A 13,082-nucleotide genomic window follows, 5' to 3' on the forward strand; every position below is an offset into this window, starting at 1 on the left:
TTAATGGGTAGTACTATTATTATCCCCATTTTACTGATAATAAAACCAAGGCAAAGAGGAGTAACTTGTCCAAGTCACACAACTAATAAGTGGCAAACAGGGATGTGAACCTAGGAATTCTAAATCTGGAGCCAGCACTCTAAACCTCTGTACTTCACCATAAATGTAAGGTTTGGACAAAATCTTCTATACATTGGAGGAGAACCAGAGTAGAGGGGAACAGAGTCATGGAGGCCAATGGGAAGGCTCACAATAGTTTGGGTGGAAGATGATAAGGATCTAAATAACAACCATATTGTAATTTCAGTTTTGCAGGAGTTTGCCACATTAAGACAAATAATACCCTTTAAAATAGAACTTTGTTTTTAGAATTCAAGTGACATGATGGGAAATTTGAAGAAGAGTCCTGTAATGGTGCTCATGGAGCTTATAGTTCTTTATAAATGTCACTTTCCCTAGTGAGGAAATGGGCAATCTTAATGTGAATTTCAGGGAAGTGAAGTGGCCAGAAAATGTTTTTGTGTTGTTACCTTTGAAAAAGTAAGCACAATATGTGTGACAAAAAAAAAAAAAAAACAGTAAGGGAAAATGTTTCTGTATAATGAAAGACAAATTTCAGTTTTCACCTTATGCCAAGCTAGTAATACACAAGAGAAAATTGCTGTAACTGCTAGGCATATAATAGGTATTCAATAAGCAGCATCAGACTGAATAATGAATGGAGTTTACTACCCAATTTTACTGCCCTTAGTCTTTTATACAGCATAAGATAGTGACTTTTAGAAATACTATTTCTCCCTTCAAATTTCTAAGAAACTCATATTTCCAAACCAATAATAATAGCAACAGTAAATCAAGCTTGAATAAAACATTAATGTAAAGATGTTAAATTGGGACTTATTATTTGAGATACTTCAGTTTCTAATAAATCATATTTATCTTCAGTTCAATAGATATCTAAGGTTTAACACAATACCATTCTGTAAAGCTTATCATCCAGCTAGTAAAACGTGGTTATACAATAGGTTATTAACAGGGACTCCACAAAAAATAACTGGTGATATTTGTTGGGATGAAATTTATATTTGTACTACAATGAGTAAAGGATTTCCCAACCCAATTTGAAAAATAAAATGAGGACACTTATCTTAGAAAGTAAATTATATGATGTCAGCATACTATTTGTATTCAAAGATTATCCTGTAAGCAATCATAATTTATTCTTTAATACAAGTGACCCAAATATCTACTTGAATATACTTTATTGCTCAATGAGCAATTTAAACTCTTTTGTACTGACAGTGTATAAGTCAGTCTTTGCTCCATCTCAGACTGATTTCACCTCTCCCCTATCAAAAAGTAAGGAAACTATTTTCAGGACACTGGGGTGGGCTTGGGCAGGAAGACTGTGAAAGGAGACAGACGATGAGAATTCTTCAACATTTTCCCTTTACCTTCCTCAGATGTGAAGACCCTGGCACCTCCTCCGTGTTGCTGACACTGCTTTCTGGCACTGCGCTAATGTCTCCATTCACTCTTTTCATTATAGGGCTGCCACAGTTTTCCAATGTAGGGATGTCTGTTTGAGTCTCATTAGGATAAAGCCTTTTGGGTGCTGCTTTTCTCAAGATACATCCGGGGGCCTTGCTGGTTACATTTTTACCAGTCTTTGAATTGTTGTTTGTTGAACACATCAGATCTGACCTGAGGTATTAAAGGATTAAATGAATGAACTGTTTGCCTGGAAATGTATATTTTTATATACCTAATGAAGCAATATGGGATGACAATGATAACACTAGTTTAGAGAATATATTGAAACAACATAGAACTGATTGTTGAAAGTTTAAAATTTACCTCAGAAAGTTAAAAATAGAACTACCCTATGATCCAGCAATTGCACTACTAGGTATTAACCCAAGGATACAAAAATATTTGTATTTGAAGGGGCACATGCACCCCTATGTTTACAGCAGCATTAGCAACAATAGCCAAACTATGAAAAGAGCTCAAATGCCCACCGACTGATGCATGGATAAAGATGTGAGATTAGGATGGATAGATAGATAGATAGATAGATAGATAGATAGATAGATAGATCGATCATGGAATATTACTCAGCCATCAAAAAGAATGAAATCCTGCCATTTGCAGCAATGTGGATAGAACTAGAGTGTATTATGCTAAGCAAAATAAGACAAATGCCATATGATTTCACTCTTCTGTGGAATTTAAGAAACAAAACAGAAGATCATATGGGAGGGGGAGAAAACAGAGAGAGAGAGAGGGAAACAAACCATAAGAAACTTCACCATTATTAACATATAATGTAGTATTTGTTTCAGGGATACAGGTCTGTGATTCATCAGTCTTACACAACACACAGCATTCACAACATAGAACCTCCCCAATGTCCATCACCAAGCCTCCCTATCCCCCCAACCCCCTCTCCTCCAGCAACCCTCAGTTAGTTTCCTGAGATTAAGAGTCTCTTATAGGTTGTCTCCCTCTCTGGTTTCATCTTGTTTCATTTTTTCCTCTCCTCCCCTATGATCCTCTGCCTTGTTTCTTAAATTCCACATATCAGTGAGATCATATAATTGCCTTTCTCTGACTGACTTACTTCGCTGAGCAGAATAACCCCCTCTAGTTCCATCCACATTGTTGCAAATGGCAAGATTTCATTTTTTGATGGCTGCATAATATTCCATTGTGTCTATATACATATGTATGTATGTACATGGATAAAGAAGATGTGATATGTGTATATATATATATATATATTCATCTGTTGATGGACATCTGGGCTCTTTCCATAGTTTGGCTATTGTGGACATTGCTGCTATAAACATTGGGGTGCAGGTGCCCCTTCAGATCACTACATTTGTATCTTTGGGGTAAATACCCAATAGTGCAATTGCTGGGTCATAGGGTAGCTCTATTTTCAACTTTTTGAGGAACCTCCATACTGTTTTCCACAGTGGCTGCACCAGCTTCCATTTCCAACAACAGTGTGGGAGGGTTCCCTTTTCTCTTCATCCTCACCAATATCTGTTGTTTCCTGAGTTGTTAATTTTAGCCATTCTGACTGGTGTGAGGTGGTATCTCATTGTGGTTTTGATTTGTATTTCCCTGAGGGCTAGTGATGTTGAGCACTTTTTCATGTGTCTGTTGGCCATCTGGATGTCTTCTTTGCAGAAATGTCTGTTCAAGTCTTCTGCCCAAACCATAAGAGACTTAATGACAGAGAACAAACTGAGGCTTGATGGAGAGAGGTGTGTGGGGGATGGGCAGATGGGTGGTGGGCATTAAGAAGAGCACTTGTTATGATGAGCACTGGGTATTGTATGTAAGTGATGAATCACTGAATTCTACTCCTAAAACCAATATTGCACTGTATGTTACCTAACTAGAATTTAAATAATTTTTTTAAAAGAAAGCTAAAATTTACATATATGATTAATTAGAATTCTCTCTACACATTCAAATTCTTCAGTAAAGCAACCCAATGTGCATGAGACAAACTTGTGATATAGCAACAGGGCCTGAGTTAGGAAAAAAATTCAAATTCTTATACATCTGTATGAAAAAATTCCACACAGTCATTAAAAATCATGTTTCTAAGTCATAATCAGTGATATTGGAACACGTTCACAATATATTTTGGGGGGGGACAAACAGGATAGAAAACTACATATCCTATATGATCCTGATCTTATTTTAAAACATCTTATGCAAAATAAAAAGTTTGAAAGAAAAGTCAGTGAGCCAGATGTTAACCGTGGCTATCTCCAGGTGGTGCAATTTATCTTCTTTGTACTTTTCTCTATTTTCCAAATTTCCCACAGTACCTTAAAGTTACTTTTACAGTGAAGTACCCTGCACCAAAAAAAAAAAAAAAAAAAAAAAAAAAAAAAAGTTACTGAGACAAAAGAAGAAAAGAAAAACAAAAGCTATCCCTATGTCCAAGAAAGGGAGTTCTAGGCAGTGAACAGAAACTTACCTATGAACCTTAACATACACCCTCCTAAAAAATGACTGCCAAAACTGAAAATAAGGGGCTTGGGTAATAACAAAGATAAACCAGACAGTCCTGTCAAATTCTGATTAGAAGAGAAAAAGCAAATGTCTAGTGCATGATTGGTGATATTTCTATGCTAGTTAGGTCCTACTGTAGCTCTTACTGATTCAGTCAATATTTCTGATCTTCCAATGTCTTACTCCTTGATTGTTTCCTAAATGAATGCCAATGAATTATTTCAGAATAAGATTGCAATGGCTTTTTCCCAACCAATAAAGATGTTAAAACGTTGGTCTTACCTTTTTTGTTTTTGTGAAAGACACTGTGATTGTGGAGAAGATGCTCTACTTGGCTCATCAGCTAATGTAGCCAAAATAAAGTTAGCTTCCAATAACATATCATCGATACTTAAAGCCATAGGTCTAAAAAAAGGCAAAGTCAGAGCAAGCATCATACACATTTTCTGATGGGCATTAGGAAAATTAGAAAATGACACTTCAGAAGTAAAAAGAGACAGTAAAAGTAGAAGTCCTATTTGTCTTTTCACAAATTAACAGTCCTAAGAGCTGAAAAGGTCCTTAGACATCATCAGATCCAATTTCAAAAAGCACATCTATCTTAACCCAATCTCTGAAAATTTAGTTCTGAAATACCATATGAAATACCATCGTTTCATAGAAATTAGACTTGTTTAAGCCATGTATAATTTTCTATTTAGGCAATTAATTTAGCACCATGCCAAATTTATAATGTTTCACTCTGTAGAATATATCTTTTTCAATTACCAATTTAAAAATGCCATATATGGCATCCTTCAAAATTTTAGTTTGGTAAGTATTGCTAGTAAAGTTAAGGAATTCTTGAGGTATGAATTAATTTCAAAGTGATCCAAAGGGTTTTATTATTGATATACAACAAAAGGAAGGAAGGAAGGAAGGAAGGAAGGAAGGAAGGAAGGAAGGAAGGGAGGAAGGGAGGAAGGGAGGAAAGGGAAGGAGGGAGGGAGGGAGAGAGAAAAGTTCCCAAGGACTTACTTCCCAGGAAAATCAAAATGAATGGCTATAGGAGCATGTGTAGCTTCTGAAAATGTCAGCATTCCCTGAAAGAGAAAAAGAAGAAAAATAGTTGAAATCTTTATTTAAAAAACTACCAGTGAAATTTTGATACAAATTTTTGTTTACCTTCAATTCTTTGAAGCAGAATGTTATTTCAGTATCAACTCCAATTTGAAAGAAGTCAAACTCATCTGGGCCAACAAACATTTCACTGTACACAGAATTGGTCAAATCTGTTCAATATTATAGGAAAAGAAAAAATAGAATTAGTTCCAGGGGTACTTGTTAAATTTTAATATGAAAATATAACTGTAAGTGGTAGATTAAAAATAGCCACAAATCCTTTGACACTCCTTCACTGAGAGATGGGGTGTATGTCTATGTCCCCTCCCCTCAAATTTGGGTAGTTGGGCTCTCTGACTGCTAAGACCAATAGGATATGGTGCTCTAGATGAAATGACCTGGTGCTGGTTTCTGAGCCCAGACCTTAAGAGACTGGCAACTTTCACTTCCTCTATCCTCCATCCACTTCCTCTATCCTAAAACAATTACTCTTGGAACTTGGCCACCATGCCGAGTTCATGCTATATGAAGGCCAAGTTAATGGAGAGGCCATATGTGTGCAGTCACTCTGGTTAACAGTCCAGCTGTTCTTCCAGCATCAATCACCAGCCATGTCAGTGTGCCATCTTGGATGGATTTAGATGATTCTAGACCCAGCCACCATCTAACTACAATTGCATAAGACCCCAAGTACAAGCTGTCTAGCTGAGCCCATCAACCCACAGAAACATAAAAGAATAAATTATTCTTTTTCACTACAAAAACGTTTGATATACATGCTCAGAAAATCATACACACACGCACACACACACACACGAGTACCTTTTCTTTTTCTTTTCTTTTTTTTCTAATTGAATTGTAGCTAACATACAGTGTTATATTATTTTCAGTTATACAATATAAAAATTCAACAGTTCTATATATTTCTCAGTATTCCTCAAGATAAATTGCTCTTAATCCCCTTTATCGATTTCTCTCATCCCCCTTCTGCCAACCAGTAGTTTGTTCTCTGTATTTTTGTCTTTTTCTTTCATTTGTTTCTTCAATTTCACATGAGTGAAATCATATGGTATCTGTTTTTCTCTGATTGACTTATTGCATTTAGCATTATATTCTTTTAAAAGATTTTATTTATTTATTTGAGAGAGAAAGAGAGGGCACGCATGCACGAGCAGGGGGAGGGGCAGAGGGAGATGGACAAGCTGACTCCCCATTGATCAAGGAGACTGACACAGGCTCTATCCCAGGACCCTGAGATCATGACCTGAGCCAAAGTCAGATACTTAACTGACTGAGTCACCCAGTCACCCCTAGCATTATATTCTTTAGGTCCATCCATGTTGTTGCAAATGGCAAGATTTCATTCTTTTTTATGACTGAGTAATACTACATTATGTATACACCACATCTTCTTTATCTACCTTTGTCTATGATAGATTTGGGTCACTTCCATATCCTGGCTATTGTAAATAATACTGCAGTGAGCACAGAGGTGCATATATCTTTTCAAATCAGTGTTTTCATTTTCTCTGGGTAAACACCATATTGGATCATATGATATTTCTAAGTTTTTGAGGAACCCCTATACTGACACTACAGTGGCTGCACCAATTTACATTCCCACCAACAGTGCACAAGGGTTCCTTTTTCCCCACATCCTCGCCAACATTTATTTCTTGTGTTTTTGATTTTAGCCACTCTGACAGGTATCAGATATCTCATTGTGGTGTTTTTTTTCTCTTTAAGGAAAGGCAGACTGCCACATGCAGCGCCTCATTTGGATGTGTCTGGAGTCTTGGGAGCTTGACTACCCTACATTCTCCTGCAAATGGACCTTGAGAGCTTGTTTGAAGGCTCTAGCAGGGAAGCACAGCTATTCGTATACCCTTGACCAAAGAACAGTCCTCGTCTATTGGGAAGGTTGTCCTCTTTGAGCACGCAGCTTTGGGAGGGACACACATGGAGCGGTAAGGGAGGACAGGACACCCGCCCAGCAGCCAGATCAGCTGAATCAATCCTGTCGATCAATGGGGTGACAGATGTTTCAGCCACATTTCCCTCACATCTTCATTGTGGTTTAGATTTGCATTTCCCTGCTGATGAGTGATGTTGAGCATCTTTTCATGTGTCTGTGGCCACCTGTATACATTCTTTGGAAAAATGAGTGTTCAGGTACTCTGCCCATTTTTTAAAAAAGATTTATTTTTTTATTTGAGAGAGAGAGAGTGCAGGAGGCAGGGGGAGAGAGAATCTTAAGCGGACTCCACACTGAGGGCCTGACATGGATTCGATCCCACGGCCCTGAGATCACAACCTGAGCCAAAATCAAGAGTAGATGCTTAACTGACTGCGCCACCCAGGTGTCCCAATCTGCCCATTTTTTACTGGATTACTTTTCATAGCTTCACAGTATTTCATAATCTTTACTCAACCAATCTTCTGATATTAGATCTGAAGTATAGAAGGAGATGTATCAAACTATTTAAAGTGGTTATCTCTGGGTAGTGGAATTTCAGGTGACTTTTTTTAGTAGTGCTTATTTTGTGCTTTTTCTTTTCTTCAATGAACATGAATTAATCTATGTGTAAGAACAAAGGATAAATAGTATATATTTTTTAAAAGGACCAAACACTACCCTGGAAATAATTCCTATCAAACAAGAAGGCTCATGTCACTTTCCAGTGTACTAGCATAGAGTAAGTTCAATAATAAACAACTGGATCCCCAGTCAACCATAACTATAACTACTCATTAGAAAGCTGCTCACAAGGGACAATGTCTCCTGGTTACTAAATGCCCATCTTTATTCAGAGATGGCATTATGGAATACAAACAGACCCTTTCACTAGTGAAGCATATATTTCCCAGAACATGAGCTTCTGAGTGTCAAAAAACAATGCTAGATAAGACTAAAAAGAAGCAATAACACATTTTCTGCCACGTGTATTTGCCATCTGGACTCTCATATCTCTCGTTCAAAGCTACTTTTTCTTCTTATGTCATTAAAGATAATCTCAATTGAATTGCTGGCCTCTTAATTTTCCTTAATGCTAACCACAAGGGTGATAAAAGATGAAAAACAGGGGTGCCTGGCTGGCTCAGTTGGAACAGCATGCATCTCTTGATCTTGGGGTCATGAGTTCGAGCCCCATGGTGGGTGTATAGATTACTTAAAATAAATAAAAAACTTTAAAAAAAAAGATGGAAACCAGACCTTAAAAATCTTAACTGAAAATATACTTTTCTCAGTAACCATTCTCCTAATTTTAAAACAACCTGAATTTCAAAGCCAAATATTTTAATTATTGATCGTGTTCCATTTCCTGGATCTCTTAAAATTTTAATGATCTTTCTACATCTTACTGCTCTTTAGACAAGAATAAATGTTATGCCACCAATGTTTACTGTATGGTCGGTCATCAAGAAACCCAGGAAGTGACATTCCATCCAACCACCACGACAGATGTGGTCCTTACCCATTGGTTCGTCACTGGAACTCTTCAGGCAAACACTGAGTGGGGTAACAGCAAGAGTAACTTCTTCCTGACTTGATGTAAAAAGAACTACTGCCTCAGCAAGCACTCTACAAAATGTGATAAAAAGTATTATGTTACATGAAAAAGAAGAAGAAAGAATCTTATTAAATGGGACTCAAATCTTTAATCTGGAAATAAACAGTCAGCCTAGATTTTTAAAAACTTACCAAAAAACCTATCTTCTTTTTTCTATGTGAGCTGAATATTCTTAGTATATTTTGAAATTCATTGTTAGGCCAAGAGAAGAGTAAAATATATTCTTAGTAAGACATGTGAAAGGGGCAGAATAAATGAGACACTGGAAGAAATGTCTTTAATTCTATAGTTTTATATACCCAATATATGTTTTTAATGGCCTGCAATCATACTCCTCAGGGAGGTACTAGAAAACATAGCTATTCAGATAGAACCTGGCAGAACTATGCTGGAGATCTGGGTGAGTCGTAGAGGTTTACGAGGAGACTGCTACTTATATTCTCTTTCCCTTTGTTACTTGTCCTAGATTATTACCTATTACTTTCAAGGTTGTCTTGACAACCCAAATGCCCTTTTATCCTGGGATCCCTTTTTAAAAATAGCTTTATTGATACAGAATTCACATACTGTATAATTCACAGATTTAAAGTTTTTTAATTTGTATTTCCCTAACTACTAATGATGTTGAGGACCTTTTCATGTGCTTTTCAACCATTTGTATATCTTCTTTGGCAAAATATCTATTCAAATCCTTTGCCCATTTTTAATTATTTTTTTATTATTGGATTACAAGATCTGACTGCTTTTGAAATCGAGGTGCTGTCAGATAGAAATGAGATTCTTAGAATGTATGTAATGTTGATGTTAACCCAATGTTAGATGTTAGCTCAGCAGTGTTTCTTGATGCCAAAATGTGAGGAACCCCTTCCAAATTCATCTAGGAAATTCTCCAGTGTTACAAGGGAGGTGTTCTATAAGATATCAAATAACTCAATACAAAAAAATGACAACATAGGGGCGCCTGGGTGGCACAGTCCTTAAGCGTCTGCCTTCGGCTCAGGGCGTGATCCCAGTGTTCTGGGATTGAGCCCCACATCAGGCTTCTCCGCTGGGAGCCTGCTTCTTCCTCTCCCACTTCCCCTGCTTGTGTTCCCTCTCTCGCTGGCTGTCTCTCTCTCTGTCAGGTAAATAAATGAAATCTTTTTTTAAAAAAATGACAACATAAACGTGCAATTCAAAAAGAAAGAAAAATACAACTGCTAATAAATATATGAAAAGATGTCCAAACTCCCAAGCAATCGACACAACAAAAAAGAACATCTAATAATACAATTTTCTACCTATCCGGTTGGCAAAATTTTTAAAGATTGATCATATCTGTTACTTGAAAGAATTCCCCTACACTTCTGGTGGGAATATAAATTGGCACACTGTTTAAGACAGCAATCTGATAGTCAGTATATGCATGCAAATTTAAAATTTGGTGAGCCTTTGACCCAGCAATTTCATTTCTAGGACTCTGTCTGTGTTAAGCAGCCTATAAGACGACCACCATCTACCCCTACCTCCTGGTATTCATGCCCTCATATAATCCCCTGACCCTGAGTGTGGGCTTAATTTACAGTCACTTCTAACAAAGAAAATGGCAGAAGTGATGAAATGTGAGTCTGAGATTAGGTTATAAAAATACTTTGGCTTCCGTTTGTGAATTCTCGCTCTCAATCAGTCATCTCAATCAACTCTCTCTCTTTCTGATTACCAGTGGCCATGTTGTGAGGACAATCAGATAGTCCACAGAGAGGCCTGTGTGGTGAGGAACTGAGGCCTACCAGCAACCAGACGAGTGAGTTTGGAAGTCGATCTTCTGAGTCCTCCCCACAGCCATGTCCGTGAGCTTGGGAGTGAATCCCCCCCAAGTCCAGCCTTCAGATGCGACTGCAGCCCTGGCTGACAGCTTGACTCCAACTTCATGAGACACCTTGAGCCAGATGCACCCAGGTAAGCCACACTTATAACTATGAAGTAATCAGTGTCTGGTTTCTTAAAGCTCTGAGTTTGTTCCACAGAAATAGGCAACCAATACAATTTTTGTGTATGGCAAAAAGCTGGAAACAACCTACTTTTTCACTAATAGGATAATGGGTAACTAAATTATGGTTCAATCATATAGTGAAAAATTATGTAATCATTAAAAACAGTAAGATTGATTTAAGTGAACTGACACAGAAACTTTAAAAGGCAAGTTGCCAAACAATAATTGTAGGACATTTTCTTTGAAAAAAATATTTATAAGTATGTGTCTAGTAAGTAATATAAATGTGAGAGGGGGGAAGAAGGAAGAGAGAGAAAGAAAGTATCCATAGCTATAGGGAGAGGGTGAGTTACAGAGAGATTGGCTATATAGAGAAGAAGATCTACAAGGATATACACCGAATTGTTGATTGATGTTATCTCTGCCAAGTGGGATAGAGGGACAGGTAGAGGAGAAAAACTTTTCATTTTTATCTTTGCACTCCTCTATAAATTATAGATGTATTACAAGGAATGTGTATTGCTTGCATAATTTAAAAAACAATAAGGATAAAATATCTTTTGGCTCACAAAGTAATTAATGTTTAATGTTTAGTGCTACAGCTTAACCAAAAAATTGGGTGCACTTTTACTGACAAATGCATCTAACTCATTCTCTAAAGAAAAAATGCAAGCACTTGGGATAAAATCAGTTTACATAAAAAATGTTAATGTTTCCTTGTGTGTTTTAAGACTCAGACAGAAGGCAATATATAAATGCAAAGTATTATTAAGTGATATATTTTTCTCTTGATATCACTTGATATAGAAAGCCACTAATGGATAGGGCGCCTGGGTGGCTCAGTTGTTAAGTGTCTGCCTTTGACTCAGGATGTGATCCCAGGGTCCTGGGATCGAGCCCCACATCAGGCTCCTCCACTGGGAGCCTGCTTCTTCCTCTCCCACTCCCCCTGCCTGTGTTCCCTCTCTCGCTGGCTGTCTCTCTCTCTGTCAAATAAATAAATAAAATCTTTAAAAAAAAAAAAGCCACTAATGGGATATTTCCAGAACTTTCTTGCCACTAAATTATTATTGCCACCATTAAGCAATTTTATTATCTACTATTATCTTTCTCATGGTTTCCTCTTGACCTTGTAAGGGGATTTCTCCAAGTCAAATGTTAGCTTTTTAAAAAAATGTAACTGGTTTCAAATTTTAATTAAGGGCATTAATTCTTTACTCTGTGCCCACATTATATTCAGAAAAAGAAAAATAAACACCAGCGAACTCATTACCTTGGCTGAATAATTAGTGTATTAGAACACATATTCTTTTCAAAAATAACTTGCAAGGGCTGACTTTCTTGAAAACACACATTATGAGTTCTTCTAATACCTTAAAAAGAATAAAGCAATCTGTTAATAATTTTATTGCAACATGAACTATTTAAAAAGTCTAAGTTTCACAGCCACGTTAAAATAATAAAATTAAAGAAACATTTCCTATCTGGCAGGTGCATGTAGCTTGAAGGAGCACTACTCCTTTATGAAATGTGTTTATCGCCTCCTAGTGGACTCCATGCAACATGCCGTATCCTCGGACCAATCAGGCAGTACAGCTCCCAAGTTCTTTTGAAATGCAGGTTATTTCTTAAATTGTGTGTAAAATAGTGATTGCCCACTATAGTTCATGTACCCATCATTCCCTCTCACTACCTTTCACAAGTATGATATTTCTGGATTTCTGGGAATTTTGGACGTCAGATATGAACATCTGGCCTGTAAATTCTTTTTCTCTGAGAGGAAGAAGAGGGGAAGGGTGTGTAGCCATAACTGCTATGGCTCTATGTGCCAGCAACTATAGTGCACATTTTACATACATTACCTATGATCTTCACAATATCCCTATGAGGTAGGCACTTAGTCTCAGAACAGGAACCTGTAGCTCGGTGACTTTTCAAGGTGATGCTATTTTAACAAGTATAGGTAGAATTTGAATCTAAGTTTGAACATAGAGCCCATGTAATAAAATCCAAGTGGACTATAACTTCCCACAGCATAATAATGTTGTGGTGAGAATCAAAAGGAGTCACTAGATTATTGGGGCGCCTGGGTGGCTCAGTCGTTAAGCGTCTGCCTTCGGCTCAGGGCATGATCCCGGCGTTCTGGGATCGAGCCCCACATCAGGCTCTTCTGCTGGGAGCCTGCTTCTTCCTCTCCCACTCCCCCTGCTTGTGTTCCCTCTCTCACTGGCTATCTCTATCTCTGTCAAATAAATAAATAAAATCTTTAAAAAAAAAAAAAAGGAGTCACTAGAAACAACATTTCTCATCTAACTTGGATTTTTTTTCTTTTGGGGAGGAGGGGGAGAAGAAGAGAGAGAATCCCAAGCAGGCTCCATGCCCAGTGCATGAGCCCGACA

General features: G+C 37.4%; 1 protein-coding gene across 3 annotated transcripts in view; it reads right to left on the reverse strand.

Moving 5' to 3' along the window:
* RAD9B (RAD9 checkpoint clamp component B) overlaps nucleotides 1–13,082 on the reverse strand; it is a 44,648-nt gene that overhangs the window by 20,541 nt on the left and 11,025 nt on the right. For 2 of the 3 annotated variants that reach the window (XM_008688879.2, XM_008688881.2), the window contains exons 5-10: nucleotides 11,957–12,056; nucleotides 8,616–8,722; nucleotides 5,203–5,309; nucleotides 5,056–5,120; nucleotides 4,321–4,443; nucleotides 1,455–1,704 (exon numbers count right to left, since the gene is read on the reverse strand). In XM_008688879.2, coding sequence (XP_008687101.1) covers nucleotides 1,455–1,704; nucleotides 4,321–4,443; nucleotides 5,056–5,120; nucleotides 5,203–5,309; nucleotides 8,616–8,722; nucleotides 11,957–12,056 — 752 coding nt within the window. Of the gene's footprint in view, nucleotides 1–1,454; nucleotides 1,705–3,334; nucleotides 3,880–4,320; nucleotides 4,444–5,055; nucleotides 5,121–5,202; nucleotides 5,310–8,615; nucleotides 8,723–11,956; nucleotides 12,057–13,082 lie in introns of those variants that run through there. The other variant, XM_040619934.1, reaches the window with a different exon arrangement.

This window comes from Ursus maritimus, unplaced genomic scaffold, assembly GCF_017311325.1.
Source record: "Ursus maritimus isolate PB19 unplaced genomic scaffold, ASM1731132v1 scaffold_33, whole genome shotgun sequence".
Taxonomy (NCBI): domain Eukaryota; kingdom Metazoa; phylum Chordata; class Mammalia; order Carnivora; family Ursidae; genus Ursus; species Ursus maritimus.